The sequence below is a fragment of the Embiotoca jacksoni genome, unplaced genomic scaffold (assembly GCF_022577435.1).
Source record: "Embiotoca jacksoni isolate LCO1_2020_lvr unplaced genomic scaffold, fEmbJac1.0.p SCAF_30, whole genome shotgun sequence".
NCBI lineage: Eukaryota > Metazoa > Chordata > Actinopteri > Embiotocidae > Embiotoca > Embiotoca jacksoni.
The window spans coordinates 1,672,501-1,692,483 of record NW_027185382.1 but is presented as its reverse complement, the minus strand read 5'-3'; the positions used below and the strand labels follow the sequence as shown (position 1 = coordinate 1,692,483).

The window sequence follows — 19,983 nt, the reverse complement described above, 5'->3', positions numbered from 1 at the left end:
TGGAATAATGACACAAACAGCAAACCTAAATCTAAATAAAACATTTAAGTCACACTTAAGATTCATTAAGTATTTTGTGAAAATCTTTTTCTTTTGAATATCTCCAAAAATGTAGCCAAGCAGTTCACAAACACATTTATTAGGTAAATAAAAATGAAATCACCAAAAAGTTAACAACAGAACACCCCCCAAACAACACTAGTTAAAGTAAGACGTGACATAATATGATAGGATTTCCAAACAAAGCAGCATCATAAAACTGTCATCTTAAAAACTTGTGATCTAAACCTAAAATTACTCACAAAGTCACTTAAAGTTTAGAACCAATAAGGCAAAAAAATATTAAATTAAAGAAAATTAAGGCATGGTTGTGATGTCAACATTTGGATCATTCATTCTTTTCCAGCGTCGAACCAACACACCCGTGATAATGTGCGGTGTGTTTTACATGTTGCAGGGATATGTGCAAATATGTCCAGTGTTGGAGGTGATGTCAGGCCACTCATGTGCAGCAAGAAATCAAATGCAAGATCACAAACTGGAATAACGTACTGATCGGTTTCTATGGTCAGTATTACCTGTGCATTAACATGTTACTTTTTGGTTTATTCAGTGTAATCAGGCTATATTATTTAGATTTTTATCATCTCACGGATATGATCTACATTTGTGTTTAAAGCTCTATGTTGAGAAATAATCGTAATATATATTCCTCTATCTAGAGTTTGAAAATCTCTGCTTCTTTAGTTTGTTACAGACACTGACTGCTCTGTAGATGAGAACTGGGGAAATATTGCGTTACAGACACATTGGAAAAATGTCAAAGTTTGCAGTCATTTCACTTGTCGGTGATCAGTATTACTTTGGTTAGCAACGTGTTGCAAATCTAGACTGTTTGGAAGTTAATGAACAGACAATAACTGTGAACAAACCACTACAGGGATGCACCAAAGGCATTATGTGAAATATATTAGCATTATATAAAGGTTTAAAGATCTCTAACCTCCCTAAATTACTCAGAATCCAATACAGAGACAATATACCAGGGCTGCATCTAACGGTTGCTTTTATTCTTGATTAATAGATTACCTATTTGGTAATTTTTGTCAAAGGTGGCTCATATGCCTTTCATGTCTTGTTTTGTTCTGACTAACAGTCCACAACCAAAAGATGTTCAGTTTATTATTATGGAAAACAAAAAGAAGCAGAAAATAATCACCGTTAAGAAGCTGGATCAGAGAATTTCAACACTTTTTCATTAAAAACAATTCTTAAAATAAGTTAATCGAGTATCCAACTAGTTGTCGATCAATTTTCTTTTGCAGTTAAAATGCATTACTTGCATCTGTCTGTTTATAAAGAAATAAAGCAGTTGGTGCATCCCTAGGAGGCTGTCAATACATCCATCCCCCTGTACAGACAGGGAACGCTGGTGAGCAGCTTTGCTGCCATTTCTGTAATAATACTTGAGAAAAAAAGTGCATTCAAGCTCGCTTTGACTCAACCTCATCCGTTACAGCCCCTCCGCGTGGAATAAAAGAAATCAGATCAGATGGGGTTGAGAGGAGAACAGAGGTGAGATGATGAATAAATCACATGCTGGCAGTCCTCGGGATCTCTTGAGTGTCGGCAAGGTTCAGTTTCTGACTAGAAGAGCAGGGTCAAGAAAAAACACAAACATCTAAAGGTTTTACAGAAGTGACATTGGCTGCTTAAAAAGATCCTGAATGTAAAGAAGGGTTTCTTGTTTGTTTAGTATACACGTGTTCCTGCAGGGACAGCGTTGTAAGAAAAGTGTGTATTGAATTTGACTGTATGTGTAAGCTCTCTCCTGATATGTTCTGTTGTTTCAAAATCATAAAAAAGGGGGAAAAAAATAAGTGAATTTAATTTCCGAGGCCTTTAAAAGTAATGAAGGACTAATACAAAGCCTGGTGACTGCGAGTTTCAAATATCAAAAGGATACATGGACGAACTGAGCTCCTCAAGCTGTGGGGAGAAAGGATATTTTTGATGTTAATGCGCATGCCAACAGTTTGTGTGGATCACAGATCATTTTACTTTATCCTGTTTAACATGTAACAAGCTGACTAAACTCTAAGAGTTTTAGCATTTGCAGGGGGATCAGCAGCTAAATCCTCACTGGGATATGGGGTAGTTACATCACATCAAGGAAAAGCTTTATCCAGGATAACATGGAGTACATGCAACAATGTTATGAGTTTATAAAGAAAACTGTGGAGCTGTCTGACATTTGGGTGTCTTAAAAGAACGCTTCTAGATGTATACAAGTAGAAATACAAGGATGAAGTGTGCATATTTATACATCACGTTACAAGAGTTTTACATTAAGAAGCAGCTTGTCCATGTTGGTGTCGGAGGACACTTTTCTCTGGTCCTCGGGCAGTTCATCCACTTCACCGTAGAGGTCAAAGTGCAAGCGTGCCAGCTTCTCCTGCATCTCTCTCACATGCTCCATCTGGCCGATGGAGCACTCATTGCCTGACACACACACACACACACACAAAAAGAGAAGTTGAATTCCCTTCAGCTGATGTTTGTTTGCCATTTTCTTGTTTTAAAACACCAAAAAAATTGCTCAATTTAAGAATCAGATATTGTGAAACATATATATCAGATGATTAAATCACTTTGCATCATCCTGTGCATCTATAGAGATGCACAGGATGATGCAAAGTGATTTAATCACCAGACATGTCTGCCGTTACCAAATGCCTGTAGTTTCCCTGAGTGGAAGTCGTTGAGGAGACTCAGCAGGCCATTCTCCATCTCCTGCACGTCTGAGACATCAGTCAGGAAGGAGTGCTGGATGATAGGTGCTGCCTGGCCCTGGTTCTGGTTGGCTTTAGCCCCCAGACCCAGCTGATTTTTGGGTTTGACTCCTCTGGAAAGAGACAGAACCAGAAATGAGTGATCCCGATTCGTTCATTTATTTCTGGGAAAGACAACAAAAAAAAAAAAAGGGTGGCAAGGAACTATGTCGGGAACAACAACAGCTGTTACCTCCTGTTCTTGCTCTTTTGGCTGGAGTGAGTCCCCGTGTTGTGGCTGTAGCCGACATGCCGTCCCCCGCCGGAAGCGTTGTTTTTCCGGCCAGACCCGCTGGTCGGAGCCGCCGTGTTCGTGGAGATCCTGGGACTCTTTCTCTTTAGCTTCCGCTCCTCCATAACTTCATGTCACGGTGCTCGCTGGCGAGCTTACCTGGGGGTGGAGAAGGCAAAACACGACCAGCTGACACCAGACACAACAGATCCCAACCTTGTGCTTCAAACTAATGTGCTTCGTGACCGAGATAGCGTTAGCTCACCAGCTAGCCGGCACGCTAACCTCCACAATGTTGAAGCGACAGAGCACAAACATAATCCGATAAACGTGTCTACTCACAACGACACCAGAGGAAATCCGATGTTACCCGGAACAGTTACAGATTCGCCACAATATCAAATGTTTACTAAATCATGGCAACTTCCGTATGGACCTCGCAGGCGAGCTAACTAGCCTACAGCTGCCAACTCAAAACTTCCTGTTTAGGTCGGACGCAACCAACTGAGAGGGTCCGCGCTGAAAACCAAATCGCGAAATTACTTACTTACTTAAAGCAAAATTAATTACTAGAACTCAGTGTGTTATTTTACTCGAGTAAAATATATTACATGGTAATATTACACTATTATTGACTTTCGGGAAGCACAACAGGGTTTATTGTCAAGCAGAAGTCCCCTGTAATTTGAAGAACGTTTCTCACCCGCCCCGTGGAGAAGATTTCGGAGGTCCCACATCCACGGACATGAACTCAGTCCTAAAGTGGCCGCATACCATCTTAATCTATAATAAAGTAACATTTACTTCTGGAAATTTCTGTGCAGGACAAAAAGGAATCAATAATTAGTCATGTTTCTAAAATCCAAAAGGCATATTAGCAGTAAAACTACTAAATTTAGTCATTTAAACAGGACAAAATTCAATGTTATAGCCCACCTAACATTTATTTGGTCTTTTACATATTTATGTTTATTTATAATTTATTTTACTTCTAATGATGATTTTTTTTTTTTGTAGTTGTTGTTTTGTATATATTTCTGGCAGTCGTGTTCTCGGTTTCATAATGAACTAACGTGTTTTAAGATGCTTGTTTGAACCTTAGTAAAGCCTACAATGGATACAGTTAATACAAAAAAAATATTTATTCTCCCCCAAAAGAGGAATTCCAACTTTCTTCTTTTTCGTTTTCCCCAACAAATAGCACACACATAAGTAACAATTGCACATTTGCAGAGTTACTCCTTAGTTTAAAGTCAGTAAACTAACCGAGGACCTAATCAAGCAATGTCTCAAAGTCCTAGTGTCCCCCTTATGGAGACAGTTGTCACTATTTCATATTTGTTGTCCAAAATCTTTTGAATGATACATTTCAGAAGGAAATTCCATTTAAAATATGCTTAACTGTGACCTGATTGTAGTGGCAGCAAGTAACCACAAGGGGGAGATAAGTGAACATCTAATAATGATACCTGCCTCTCTCTTTTCTTAATTAAGTATTAATTGCTGATAAACATAATGAAAAGCACAACTACACTTTAATTAACTGAGCATGTTTTCATAAATGCAAACTACTTTCAAAATGATGATTAACTGTATTCCACAATACTGTTCAAGTTTTCATTAGCAACACCGAATATTGTGCACTGAATGGAGATTTGAGTCTCTGTTTTGGTGTCTGCAGGTGATGCTGTTCCAATCACAGTCTTGAATAGCTGCTCAAATAGCTGATTTTATAGTGACACCGAAGGAAAAAAAAAAATCCTCTCGTTTTCAGTGTTTGCAGCGGCAATACTCTCCCAGGTTGGTATTTACAGGATGGCTTTTGTAAGTCATGCTGGAGGAAAAAAAATTAAACAACCGCTAAATCTGTATTTGAAAAGGAATTAAAGCTTGCAGCTAAAAACCCTGACTTCTTGTTGAGGGGTCAAGCAAAAACATGTACCCAAAATCAGATGATTATTTACACTTAAAAGTCATGTTTCTTATGTGCAGTCTTTGTCAGAGGACTGTGGCTAAATTCTAGGGGCATATACCAGTTGTCTTTGTCACATGCAAACAACTGCTTGTCTCGCCCCAACCTGATTCTTGGATTTTAATCTCACAAAATAATGCAACAGGAAGAGTTTAGATCAAACCCAGTGATCAGCCTTATTATTGCCAACGTCACATTAAAACTGGTTTTGGTTTATGGCATTTCAAATGTAGTTAAAATCTTATTTTTTTTTTCAGTATACTATTTCTGGACATGAGTTTAAACATGAGAAATGGATGCATGTCCAACATGCAAATGGTCTATATTTGTCAGTTACCAAATTTGTCCTCTAAAAATATAGAAATATGAACTGAAAGGTCCCGAATACATATTTTCTAAATTACAGTTTGCATCTCGGCATCATTGAGCTGGAACATCAGTCCATATGTTTACGTTTTAGGACAGTACTGTGACCATTGAAACATTTTCTTTCCACAGAAAATGTGGAAAGAAATTCCCAGAATTCTTGAAAATGTTCCAGAGATTTTGGAAAACAGACTTATTATGGCAGATAACTTTGTCTCTCCCACTCTCACTTCTCTCTGTGTTGCCTTGACTCCCTCTACTCTTTGCTCCGTGTTTCAGTGTGTATTTGCTGCGTGACAGCAGCTGAGTGAGGTGAACCAGGATAAAATGTTACAGATGAAAACATTTAGACCGTCGCGTCCATGCAGCCATTAACTTAGTGGATACAGACACACACACACACACACACACACACACACACACACACACACACACACACACACACACCTATCTCTCAGCAGTAATTGCAGTGTAGGTGCTGTTTGGAGAGCTGGCTGCTACTTACATGCAGCTCATTCTTTCCTCATGTACGTGGCAGCTTGAAATACGCTTTGGACTGTGAATGAATGACAACTTGTTTAATTACACACCTTGTCTTGCTGCTAATTCTAAGTTACCTGCCTTTCTAATGTCGCATTATTCCAGCGTTTTAACAGACATGGTGGAGTTGCTGAAGAGGCTGCAAAAAGCTACACAGCAGTTAAGCTGCTATAATGATGATGAAGATGCGCATGTGACGAGGAAGCTACCACACGATTTAATTTGATTTCTGCATTTTGTTTGGGATATATCATCTTATTACTTCCCGTATTTTTAAGTCTTTCTTACTCACTGAGGGTTTGACCCGTAATTAGTGCAGAAGAGTTTGTGTTGCATCAATCAGGAATAAAAGCACGAAATAAGCTCTTTTGTTTTGATTCATGTGCTCCATGTACATCCCTATCGATGTATATCCCACAGTGTGACAGGACACTCAGATGACCTGTAAAGAAGACACTGTGTGTGTGTGTGGGGGGGGGTGTCTCGTGGGAATTAGGGTTAAGCAGAAGGTTACAAGTGTGTGTTTTTATTTCAGCAACTGTGACCCAGAATAAGACATGTGTTGTATCCCTTCATATTCCTTCATCTACTTCATATCCCGCTCCCACACAAACACATACAGACACTTGCACACTCACGCTGTATGTTTTCCATAAAAATGACTTATAGAGATTTATATATTTCTGAGTGTGTATGAATGCATGTTCTTTGTGTGTGGGAGCTGGCAATCTTGTCTTTGACTTCCATTTGTCCTCTATGCAAGGAGAGGGACACAGGCACTCACTGATGTCCACAGCAGATACAGTTTGGGACTGGCAGAGATGAATGAGGAAAATTAAAGATAGTAATTTGTGAAAATAAACCAAAAATCAATCTCCTTTACAACAATTTGAAAGGTCAAATTTGGTTTTGTACACCTGACTGATGCTAAATATACATTCAGTACATTCAGATTGAAAAACCTCAAAAGCAGAGTACTGATTGGAAGACAAGTTAAGACTTGCTAAGTGATCACTGAGTCGCTGGTTTCTGATATGACTCAATTTAATTATCATGTCAAGTCAGTGAGTTTCCTACTCCTTCCACCCAGTTTTCATCTTAAACTCGGTGGTCACTTGGCAGATCCGCCCATCTCCTCTTTAACTTTCGTCTCCATCATTCAATTACCCGTCTCCTCCCCTCTCTCCCACTGGCCTCTTCCTGTCCTCCACTCACCACTCTGTAGAGGGTCCAAGTGACATTTGGCTGTCCCCTGCCTCGAGGGGGTCCAGGAGATGCAGACGTTTTTGGCAGGCAGGCACAGGGAAGCCTAGGGGTCCTAACGGGGACTCCTGGACTAAGAAGAGAAAAAAAGTACACATCATAAAATGCACCCGCAGTCAGAAACACACATACGCTCTCCGGGTGCACGTGCATAAGCAAACAATTGCACAAACAGAGAGGAGCTAACACAGACACACAACGACACGTTAATGTGTACGCACACAAACATTCATGCACCTACCAATCAAACACTTGTAATAAAGACACTGTGGACGGTAAATGTGAGAAGGCGAGGGAAGCTGCCGCCACGGAAAAGTTTAGAAAACAGGAAATGAACTGGTATTTGGTTTGTCAAACTATTGAGCTTCAAAGTGACCAGCTGCCTCCATACTTTCCTCATGACCAGAACTTTATATACTGCAGCTTTTTATGGCGATGGTCATACCAGATAAAGGAGATTAAAGTCAGATCATATGATCAAATTAAACCAGAAAGACGTTTGTCAGAGATTTTCAATCATCACAAAAGTGTCAGGATTTAGAATAAATATGGGAATAAATATAAAAAAGTTTTCCTTACAAATAAAACATGAAGTTGTGTAATATTTACACAGATGTCAGATCCAAACTCATTCTTAAAGGAGGCAGGGAGGAGACCGTATATATATGACACTATATAATATGCAGTAGTGAAGAATGAGGTTTATCATGAAATATAACATATGAACACTATAATTTGAAATATATTGAATAAACATAAAGATTTTTAAACACTCTTTAACATGACTTTGCCACAATATGCCACAAAACCTAAAACCTTCCTTCCCGTGCATCAGAGGATCGTCAGGTGTTCACGGACATCCGCAAATCAAGAACGGGTTGAAAGGAAGCAAAATAAACAGAAATTTGTGTGAGATTGTTTCTAAAAAAAACAATCAAAAGAGGGCTAAAAAACCAAGCTAAAACCTGACGTGTTCAGACGGACAGATTTGGCGGTGTGCCTGTCCTCCTCTCCCAGCACTCGTGTCCCTCCGAGACCACTCATCTGTCTATTTTCCCTCTCCACTCTCTCTTCAGAGAGATAATACACTGGTCATCAGGGGAGCGACAGAGCGAGGGGAGATGGAGATGCAAGGCTAATTGCGGGGTGTCGTAGCTCGGCGGCGCAGCACTGCCCACTGTTTTGGCTCAGCCGTAATTACCTGGGAGCCGCAGATGTTTCACACCATTGTTGTGCGCCCAGACTGAGAGGAAGGGATGGATGGATGGACGGACGGAGAGGTGGGGACACAGAGAGAGGGAGTCCGGCTTTGACGGCCAGCTGCAAACTTCTGCACACAAGCAAAGAAACACTTTCTCTCCCCATTTATCAATCCATCTTTTTTTTTTTTTTTTTTTTTACCCATTCTTTTATTCATCTCTTTCAATCCATTATAAAACCAACCCTTTTATATTTGCACCTTGAGTGTTGATGGGGGATAATAATTTGTTTGTGTGTATATGTGTGTGTGTGTGTGCGGGGTGCAGCTTTCCCACTGAGGCAGAACAAAGTAGCGTAATAACTCAGACACTGAGCTGACCCTCTCTGCTGCTCTCAAGTACACTTAATGGAGGTGTGTGTGTGAATATGTGTATGTATGTGTGTGTGTGTGTGTGTGTGTGTGTGTGTGTGTGTGTGTGAGAGAGAGAGCAGGCATGTGCATCGTGTGTCTGTCTGTTGTATTTGAATATGACTGCATTCACATACCCGACCGTGCGTGTGCTTGTGCGTGCATGTGTGTATCCCTATGTGTGAATGTTTCCTGTTCTCCAGTGTGTGTGTGTGTGTGTGTGTGTGTGTGTGCGTTTAAATTGCTGATCCCCTCCAGGGGTGAATTGTTATGGATGCTGTTCTGTTGAAATTACTGTTATTTGTTTCCTTTAAAACAAGCTAATTGCAGCGTAGCCGATTGCTCTGTGTGTATATGTATTTGTGTGTGCGTCCGTTTGTTTGCGTCCTTGTTTATTGTTTGTTTGTGTCGCATTGCAGGCCCCTCCAATTTCTTTAGCATGGACACATTTTCACTCCGGCGTCAAAACTCATTCTGCTGCAGCTGTTGGGCAGCAATTTGATTTTCCAGCCAATTCTTTTCTTTTTTTAAACATTAAACTCGACTGCTCAACAAAAAAATTAAATGAAATTATCTGCACATGAATTGTATTACCCAAACATAAATCTCACCCAGTGTGAATAAGCCATTAACTTCTTGGCATTTTTTCTCAGGTCTTTGGAAAAATGTATTATTCTTTAAAGTGCTGCAGTCATTTGCTCTCTCATATTTTTCTTTCAAATTTACTCATCAAAATACAGATACAAGCACTCATTGTCAAGAAGATGCATGAGCTCATTTGAATAGCACATCACTCAAATTCACCCAAATTCCAAATAAAAGACTTTGAATGGCGTCCAACGACACAGACCATTTTAAATTTTAAAGTAGATGCTTATACTTTGAGATATAAGATGTCTCTCCTACATTTACAACGGAGATTAATCAAATTTAGGTTATGGTCCACAGAACTAAAGGTCTATAGCCATGCAAGCAGCTCTCTAATGCTTACAGTCTTACTTTAGCTGTTGGCAGATTTGCTTATTAGCAATAAAACACAAAATAAAGACAACTTTCACTGGTATATGATTGGAAACATGCTAATTTAGACATGATGATGATAGAGGATCACCAAAGTTATTACAACTCATCTGCAGTGTGGCATGAATGTGTGCATCACATTTCTTGGCAATCCATTTTACACTGTTTGAAATATTTCAGCCTATATTAAAGTAATGCACCGACTGACAGCCATAAATCTGGTAAAATGGCTTAAAAAAGTCCTCTCGATTCTAAAAGTGTCTTGTATTTTGGGTGGGTTCACCCTTCAAGTTATTTTAAAGCATGAACCAAAATGAGCACACGTAATGTCAGATATAATCCCTCATTGCAGAGGTGAACCAGCAAAGTGTGACAAAGCTGGCCAGAAGAAGACTTCATGTTTGAATGGCGACCGTTGTTACAGCAAATGCTGGAATACAAAACAGTCAGACAACGATGTCAAGCAGCTGTCGTGTGTATTATGAATGTGTGAGTGTGTGAAAGCGTCTGGGGAGGAGAGAGCAAGAAAGAAGAAAGTCAGCCCGTGCTCGTGTTGAGTGGGTTAAGTGTGTGTCAGTGTTAAGTGGGACATCTCAGACAGACAGGCCATCCTCTCACAGGCACCCTTCACTGCCAGGCAGGTGAGCCGGTGTCGCTTTATCCGTCTCTTTCTCACACACACACACACACACACACACACACACCTCTGCCAGCTCCTTCACGTCCCCCTGTGCCAGGTACGTCTACGTCCCGTCTTTGTGTGCGAATGAAAGCGCAGGCAGATCTGACGAGGAAGAAAACACACACACACACACACACACACACACACACACACACACACACACACACATTCTCACGGGGGGAAAAGAAGGGACGAGAAGAGGAGAGGGAGAAGAAGAGGTGGCCTCGCCTTCCCTCTCATCCCTCAATCCAACACTTCTCCTCCTTTCGTTTGGTTCCATTCGTTCGTCAGTTCTTTCTGTTTTGTGCCGTTCCATGTGCTGCTGCTCTGTCTGTCTGTCTGTCTCTGCCTTCGCTCTTCTCCTGTCCTCTCTTTCTTTGCGCTCCATCCATTTTCTCCCCCATCGCACCGCTCTCTTTCTTTCCCATCCATCCTCTCGTTCTCCTCGCCTCGTTCCAGTTTCCAAGTGCTTGGACGGGGGCTCGCTGCTCCGGTCACTGCTCAGGGAGTACGGTGAGCTAAAGTAGGCTCAGTGTAGAAGAACATCACACACACACGCACATGCACAAACACACACTTGAACAAACAAACTGAAACTAGCCCTTTCTCTTGCTCCAATTTCAATTGTGTCTTGTGTGCTACCTGCATATGTCTCTACCTTCTCCAGATCCCAAAGCTTATCTGTACACACAGCCTAGAAAGCATTATGAGAACTGGTCTGACATCATACGTATTCAAACACCAAGCATCCAGAGATAAGCCTCCCTGTTCCTATCTCAATCAGTTACTCAGCACTCTGGGCCAAGCAAAGTTCAGCACAACAGAACTGCACTGAAGTTCAGACCAGCACAAGAGAAATGCCTCCATTACTCTCGCAACCGCAGATAAAAGTCGCCAAGCCTCGAGGAAGATAGGGCCGAAAACTTAGATGCACATCCAGCCCGATCATTTTAAGAAACTGAACCACCGCATTTGAACTCACGCTGCCAGATTTGAGTCCCAAACTGCACCTGAAGATATTTTCTTCTGCTTTGTCCAACGAAAAGGGAAACTACTTGAAAATGTCAAACTTGTACTGCCTTTATCGTCATGGCTGCACGATTTAAAGATCCACACACACTGATCACACGCTTGTCATCCTCAAGGTCAAACCATCACAGCACAGTGAACACTACAACGACACAGCTCATGTTGGCACTTAAATAACAGTTAGTTCTGTTCTCCTTCTGCTTATATTTACTATCATTATCTTCTGCCTCTTTGATCTCATCATCTTCACCATCCTCTTCATCACCTTCATCATTGCATATTGATTTTGTCGTCGCTCTCTGGGCGTGTGCTGACCTTTCATATGAGGTGCTCGTTCTTCAAGACTTCAAGAGGTGAGAATGATTGATGTTTAATCTTTGATATCCTCTGAAGATGTGTGTGTGTGTGTGTGTGTGTGTGTGTGTGTGTGTGTGTGTACAGTGTGTGTTTGGATGTGTGTGTGTGTGTGTGCGCGCGTCGGTTGCTTAGGACCTCCTATAGTTAAGGAACCAAAGGTCCTCGGGGTATTAGAGTGGTGTATCAGGGAGTCAGTTCGCACACACACACTCACACTTGTACACATTTGTGCACATTGTGGTGTCTCAGCGACCACTCGGTGAGTTCAGTGGCAAGGCGTGGTGAGAGTAGTCGTTTGAACCTGCAGATCTTAAAGATCACACGCACACACACACACTGACAACCACGCACACAGATTAATGCTAAAAGAAGGGGCGAGGTTTTTTTTTGTTTTACTCGTGGGGATTCAGAGGTTATAGCACAATTGAGGGAAAGTGGGGGAATTACAAACAGACATCTGTTGGTAGAGCTTAAGTCTGAGAAAGAATGTTTAAAGCTTTTGGCAGGACATTAGCTCCATACGTTTCCGTTTATTGTTCCACAGGTCGAGAGTGAAGCTGAAAACAATGGAACGTCAGAAAAACAATCAATTCGAAGGGATAGTGAGAATCAAAAGTAACATTCAACATGTTAAAAGTCATAGAAGTACCCTTTAATGTTTGCTAAGGAAGGTGGATTTGTGCAACATTATTGTGGCATTACTTAACACTGCATGAAGAGAGAAGAGGCAGAGAACTTATTAGCGAGTGCACACAAAAAAAGAGGAGGAGGAGAGAACAGAGTTATGTAAAAGAGATGAAGAAAAAGGAGGAGGAGGGGGAGTTACAGTAGAAAGAAGGGGGAGATGAAGGAGAAGAGAGGAGTCTTTAATGTGCGTGGGTCTTGTAAGGTCAGACTGGGGCTGGGGAGGAGGGGGGAAAGGTTACAGGAAAGGTTACCATGATTTATTTAATCACGGATCCATCAGAAGCAGCAGCAGCAGCAGCAGCACACACACACACACACACACACACACACACACACACACACACACACACACACACACACACACAAATTCCTGCTCACATACACACACAATTATCTCCCACTCGTCTTGTTTTTCCACACACGAGTGTAACAGCTTAATTTTCTGTCAGATAAAAGACGGTGGAGAGAGGACGGTGCTATTTGTCTTCTAATCTCAAAAAGAAGCAGATATTTTATCTACAGTACAAGAAGGAAAAAAATAACCCGACAAAGAACTTTGACCTGCTCCTAGTTTAATGACATGTGACAGTGTGCATGAAATACCTCCAGCTACTGGATGGACCGACAGGAAGTTTTGTGCAGACATGTGTGGCTCCCAGAGCATTGTGATTTAACTTTTTTTGTAAGTATGAGACAAGTGCTTACACTTTTACACGAGCCATAACAAGGCAAAAATACGATATTCAACTCATTGTACTCTGCATGGAAGTCGATGCATGTGTGTAGGAGTTGTGTGCACTGATAAAGGCGGAAGGAAAACAGCGACTTTTCTTCTCAAAGAACAAACCTATAATGAAATCTTCCGGGAACCAAATGTAAAATAAAAGCTTTAGCACGCACTGATGTGCTGCCCATCACTGTGCATATTCACAGTGGAGTTACACAATGGACAAACGTGGTTTTATTGCCACTAAGGATGCAATCCAATTTTGCATGTATTGATGGTGAGGCCAACTTTCTCAGTAAAGTCAGCTATTCAAGTCCATTTTACGTACAATTTAAATTGAGTTTTCTAGCATTTGTTATTCTTAAATAAAAATGTAGGTAACACTTAAATACAATTGGTAGTTTGGAGTTTACAAAACTTTATGGGAAATATCCAAACATTTTGGAACTTGTCTTTAACCAGTCTTCTTTTTTGGTGAAGTCCTAAGGATGAAATTGCTGTTTCCTGCTGCCAACAGTGCATTTAAGCTGCTTTTGTTGCATATTGAGGACATTTGGTAAATTTAACATTTATCCATAACGAAATGGTCTGTTGTTTTTTTTATCATTAGTATTGGTTAACTTAGGGGTTTTAGGCATACACACTCACAATCACTTCAGCATGTGGATAGGAGATCCAGGGATTAAACCTCTAACTTTACAATTAGTGGGCAACATGCTCTTCCATCAGAACCACAGCTTCCCCAATTAATACCAATATTGTTTTTGCTGAACTTAAACTTAGTTGGACAACTGCAGAAACAGTCTGTAACTACAACTGTTAGCACAACTGCATTTTGTCAACTTTCCAAGGTAGTTTTGGCCCAATTCCCTGTTGGATTTCTCACCCAACCTGATACTGACATGAGCGCTGGGTTTCCTGGAACGTGTAAAGAGGCACCGGAAGACTAAAGAGAATAGGAGAGTGGTGCATTGCCCGTGCATGCAAAAGAACACTCATGAAATATGGACGACTTTGGAATAGTCAATGTAATTAATGTTAGCGTTGAAGCAAAATGTCCACCGCTGCTGTCATATCACTTGTTTTGCACACACACACACACACACACACACACACACACACACACACACACACACACACACACACACACACACACACACACACACACATCTTATCCAGAAAAGACAGAGGGTCGGTTAGATGGATGGAAAGAATGATGGGAGGATGAAAGTGCCACACTCGTTTTTTTCTGCCTTTTGTGGTGGAGAATGCCCCGAGGCAAGATTTAACAGAGGGAAGAGATAGACAGAGGAAACGAAGGATAGAAAAAAAAAAGGGGGCGCAAAAAAGGAGGTGTCTCAGTGACAATGCCAACCTCCACCATCACTTCCCCCCTCCTCATTCCCTCCATGTCTCCCTCTCTCTGCTTCGTTCTCTGCTGCCTTGCTTGAGGCCTCACTAGCCCTTTGCAAGGTGCGACCTTGGTGGTCACTGAGCTGGTGTGAACATGTAAGAAACAGGCCATATGGGTGAGGCAGAGCGAAAAATAGATGTAGAGATTCAAGGAGAGAGCTATCTAATCCTTGATTTGTCTCTGTGTCTTCTTCACCCCCCTCCCCTCTCTCTCACACGCACACCGTCTGGGCTACATATGTGCTCCTTCACCCCTATCTCTTGGCTAGGGCCAGGGCCAGGGCCAGTGCCCCTGCCACCTTACCCAGGGCAAGGGCTGCATATGTTGGGAAGGTGGGTACTACGGAGGGGGGGAGATGGGCTGGGTGGGCAGCAGATGGCTGAGCCCTAAGGCCTCCGCTGGTGTGGCCGGTGGTGAGTGTGTACGCGTGTGGTGGGGGGTGGGAGGAGTGTGCGTGTGCATTGGAGGTGTGTGTGGGTAGGTGGGCGGAGTGTCCGTCTGTGTGTGTGAGCATTTGTGTGTGTGTGTGCAGGTTTTCTGCTTGGAAGGATGGATGGAGGGTCACCAGTGCAGAAGAACTTCTTCTGGTCACAGTGAGAGAATAGAGAGAAGGAAAGGAGGGAAGGAAAGATGGCGGGAGACAAGTGAACATATAGCGCTACCTGTCTTTACGTCAGTGTTTTTAATCTAAATATCATCACCCTCACTTTGATTATCAGCAGCAGATATAACCTATTTGATGCTGTAAACCTCCTCAACAGAATTTATCATCGCATATTGTGAGTTTCTCACATTTCCTTACTCAAAGCATCTTAAAAACTAAATTTGACATGTTCTGCAAGTTTAGCCGTGCTTCAAAATAAATAAATAAATATATATATATATATATATATATATATATATATATATATTGTCTGCATGCAGTTTGATTGATATTTAAAATATAGATCCAAGCTGTGTAAAAAAAAATATTTGACACGAGTTAATCTTTTTTTTTTTTAAAGAAAAAAGCGACCAAAGTATGCACCAATCAATCATCAATCAGCTTATCAACCAGCTTATAATGGATCACCTATGTTTATGTTTAGTACCAAAGCACTCAGTAATTTTGCAAGAAATCCTGCAAATAACCATGAACACTATTATACAGAAAAGTAATTTAAGATTGCAATAATATTACTTAACTACGACTGAAAAGTACCAGACATGCAGTAAATACTATAAAGAACTGTTTGTTTTTTAAAGCAGAAGTAATGAGCTTTTAGTTTGAAACAATCACCTCTGAAATGAGGATTTAGTATTTCGAAGTTTTCTACATTTTTCTAAATCATCAGTTATTGATTAGTGTTTTTTTTTCAGTAAATCCTGATGAGAGGGTGAGTGGTGTCCTTGACATTCGGTTCAACATATGCATTCATTCATGCAAGCATGCCTGTCTGCAGCCATGCGTGTATCGTCCGACTGTATGTGTGTGTGTGTAAATATGGCCTCTGGCACCCTGTCTCCTCTCTGCCCTCCAAGGAGGCGAGAGAAACTGTCCATTCCGCCCTTCCTCACATCCAGGAAGGAGACGGGGAGAGAAAAAGATGAGACAGAGGCACAAGATATGGGTTTTGTCCTTCATCTCTCCCACAATCCCCCTCTTCTGCTCCATTACAGATGAGGAGAGTGTCCCGAAGACGCTCGCAGGTATGACACAGCTGCCACGCTCTGAATCTCACACACACACGCACACGCACGCACACACACACACACGCACACACACGCACACACACACACACACACCTTGCAGGTATGGGCCAGTTGCCATGCTCTAGATAATAGGCTGCTGAGGGTGAAGCTTGTTAGCCAGCCACAGCTGACATGCCAGACACACACACTAGTTGCAAAAGCCAAGAAGTGAATGGAAACCAATCGAGGATACAGTGATGACTCTCTCTCCTCGGCTTCTTCCTTTATTTCTTCCTCCCTACTTGTCTGGCATTAATCCCTCTGTCTGAATCTTCTCATGCCTCTTTCACATTTGTTCTGTCCCGATCACTGCTCTGTATCTCTCAGACAGATGGGTCGGCCTACCACTCCTGACATTTCTATTAAAAGCACATTACCAATTGTAAAAACCTGTGTCGGCTCGTTCAGCAGCCCATTCATAACCATTTAGCTCAGGGGTGTCAAACATACGGCCCGCGGGCCGGATCCGGCCCGCCAAGGGGTCCAGCTCGGCCCGCCGGATGACTTTGCTAAGTGTGAAAATTACAGAAAGACATAAATTGCATTTCTATGAGAATATGGAGGTTTATGAGTACAAACGTTTTGTTATTTTTTTTTTTAATCGATCCAGTAATTGCTTCAAAAACAGCGTAAATGCGACGTCTGCTCCGGAGGAAGAAGCGCTCGGTGCCACAGGCAGCCGCGCTCGCTGCTCGCTTTGTGACGCGTTTGACGTCAAACGCGTCACAAAGCGAGGGAATCTGCAGAGGAGAGCCGGGGCAGATAAACAGTGGGCTGATGTCTGAGTTTTTGGTCTTTATGTTTCTAGTTTATTGTAGAAAGACCTTAAAACAGGGTTTATCATCCAAAACCTTCACCAATGATTTAAACAAAGAGAAATATTGTCGTTATGTATGCGTTATTATGCTATGATTTTACTGGTCTGGCCCACTTGAGATCAAAGTGGGCAGTATGTGGCCCCTTAACTAAAATGAGTTTGACACCCCTGATTTAGCTTGTATCTGTCTGCTAGGTGGGTGTGCGTGTGTGTATTGTTTGTGGGCGCTTGTGTGTGAATGAGACATGTCAGAAGAATTGCACTGTTCAGAAGTCACACCTCCGTCAGTCTACACACCCATAGATCCACACATGCACACACCCCACAGACTCCCAGAAGGTCATCCCCTCTGAGAATGTCTGTTTGAAGTAAGGACCTCTGTTGCAAGCGGCTGGAAGCCTGATTCACTGTCAGGTTTGTCCGTGAGTGGATCTCTACATACGTGTAGGTTGATGTAAATTTATAAATGTTTGATTTATTTTTAAATGTGTGCAGGATATAAAAAATTATGCTTTTCTTCTCTGATTATTAATGTGCTGTATGGGGTCTGCAGGTCTACCCACGCAAGTGTGTATGTGTGTGTGTGTGTGCATTGAAAACATGCGTCACAGGCTTTGGTGTGTCCATGCCTCCTGGTAATGGATACTAATGGCCCTGGGCAGGCCTCCATGGAGCAGGGAGGTGGATTTGTCTGTTTGACCCCATCCTGCTGACCTCACCCAGGGAGGGGTGGGCCTGAGGGGTGGGAGGCCCTGTGGGGGTCTGGGTCACCATCAGCATGCATAACGCTCAACATAAACACACACTGTTCGCTGTGTAAGTGACAGTGAAGGCATGCACGCTCACTTTACACACACTGCATGGTTACAAAGCTGCTGAGTTGATTAGAGAGGAACAGCAGTATAATAGTGATTTTTTTTTTTGTGTGCAGTTATCTGACAATATTTATGTCACAGTACTTCATTGATAAGTGTTTTTAAACACCGATCTGATGTTTATTCAAAGAAAATGACTTCCTAAAAAAAGGAGGATGACTTGTCGCATCTTTGAAGTGTCATTTCATTCATGAACCAGTGATGGACACAGATGCAGATGCATAATGTACACATGCATGACATTCTGATAGGTATTCCTGTATGTTCATATGAAAGGCTGAATCATTTTTAAAGAGGCCACTTTTTTCGTGATATGCCTCTTAAAATCCAGAAGCCCTTTAGAAGTAAACAGAGTGAAGGGCTTCTAAGGAACTAAAATGCATTGCGTGTAAATTGTCTCTTCGCTCCTTACAGGCAAATGGATGAAGAAAAGAAGACGTGGCCGTGTTGAAAAGGATTTCCAGATCCTGTGCTGATAAAAGCTTTTAGCAGAAGTCGACATTTAATTTTTTTCTGTGCCTGTAGAGCACTCCAAGCTAGGAATAGTTAAATTTGTTCTTCTCTTTTCTCCTTCTATCTCCAAGTAGGTGAATGTCAAAAAGAGGGGAGCGGATCAGGTAAACAGGGCTCTCAGGGGAAAGGTGACCTTTGGGTTCACAGTCAGGGGGACAAAAAGGGAAGGGAGAGGGAAGGAGCAGGGGAGGCCAAAAGCAGAAAACAAGGTTGAGTGCACAGAGAAGAGGAAGGAAAACATATCAAATAGGAGGAAGACAGAGCAATGAAACACGTACATACTGCATCTTACTTCTAGGGTGGGCTTATTTAATCAAATCATTTACTGAAGTTTGAACTTCCTAAAACTAGTTTTTGACCATATCTAAGCAAATATGTGATGATAACAATGATAGCCAAATGGTAACAACTGAGACTCTGCAAACTACAGTGGTAACCTGCATAGTTTTTTAATAAGCCGGTGGTAAAATGAGTGGGTCCCTCATTTGATGTTAAAACTTCAAAAACGAGCCCAAACAACGTCACACAGGCGTGTTTAGATCTCTGGGAAGTCAAGTCCAAAAACACAGCTGCAGTTACTGCTTATCATCGTAGGTGCCACTGAAAAGAATAAAATGAAGATTGAACCACCGTCTCTAAACATGTGTCCGACCCTTTAGAACTCAAGGCCAAAACTAACTATGAACCAAAGTCTGGTGTTTCCACGCTGAGATAAAACAAAAACATGGAAAGTTTGAGAAAAAAAATGCTTCTGGACTCTACCCATTATCTGAAACATGAAAGACAAGGGTTCAGCTTAAAGCCAAAAACTGAACCATTTACATGTGGAATTTAAAGAAAGAAAATCTTGATAACAAAAGCATCTGCCCACAGCAGGGAAATGTGTGTGTCTTAACTCGTCAGTAGGACTATAATCAGATCGGTGTCTCCTCTCCACAGGTAACAGCCACTGCACATGAGGGTGACTCTCTTCGCCTTATGGGAGACTCAGTGTGGTTACATTCAGAGGAGAATTAAAGTGACAGATTCTCTTTTTGAACTCTACATTTACATCTTTTTCTCTGGAACTTGTCTACCCTACCTGTCTCCATGTTTCCTCTCTTTCTCAGACTCTGTTATCTCTCTGTCTTGCTGCCCCTCCGTCTCCCACCGTGGCAGGCAGACATCAGTAGCCCTAGGGAAGTGCTTCACTGTGGGAAGGAGCCTTGGCTTTAAGTGGCTCTAAGTGGCTCTTGCTGTTTGTCTCTTTAGTTGTTTATTTTCTCCTTCACTCACCCCGGGCAGGGAGGAGAGAGGGATACTTAGCGTCAGGGAAACC

General features: G+C 41.9%; 1 protein-coding gene and 1 long non-coding RNA gene across 3 annotated transcripts in view; both read right to left on the bottom strand.

The window, feature by feature from the left end:
• Nucleotides 1-121: 121 nt before the first annotated feature.
• On the bottom strand, nucleotides 122-3,530 carry ccdc28a (coiled-coil domain containing 28A). 2 transcript variants are annotated; one of them, XM_069164235.1, is made up of 6 exons: nucleotides 3,406-3,530; nucleotides 3,025-3,222; nucleotides 2,730-2,905; nucleotides 2,348-2,502; nucleotides 1,967-1,989; nucleotides 122-1,647 (listed from the first exon to the last, which is right to left on the bottom strand). In XM_069164235.1, the coding sequence occupies exons 2-6, from the start codon at nucleotides 3,186-3,188 to the stop codon at nucleotides 1,593-1,595; spliced, it is 573 nt and encodes a 190-aa protein (XP_069020336.1). In that variant the 5' UTR covers nucleotides 3,189-3,222; nucleotides 3,406-3,530; the 3' UTR covers nucleotides 122-1,592. The 2 variants fall into 2 exon arrangements, with proteins under 2 accessions (XP_069020336.1, XP_069020337.1); XM_069164236.1 differs by lacking the exon at nucleotides 3,406-3,530 and adding an exon at nucleotides 3,329-3,381.
• A 259-nt stretch (nucleotides 3,531-3,789) lies between these two features.
• The window catches only part of LOC138206891 (uncharacterized), a 93,471-nt gene continuing 77,277 nt past the window's right edge, over nucleotides 3,790-19,983 (bottom strand). The window contains exons 3-4 of the long non-coding RNA XR_011178980.1: nucleotides 7,157-7,277; nucleotides 3,790-3,879 (exon numbers count right to left, since the gene is read on the bottom strand). This is a non-coding gene — a long non-coding RNA (uncharacterized lncRNA). The remainder of the gene's footprint in view (nucleotides 3,880-7,156; nucleotides 7,278-19,983) is intronic.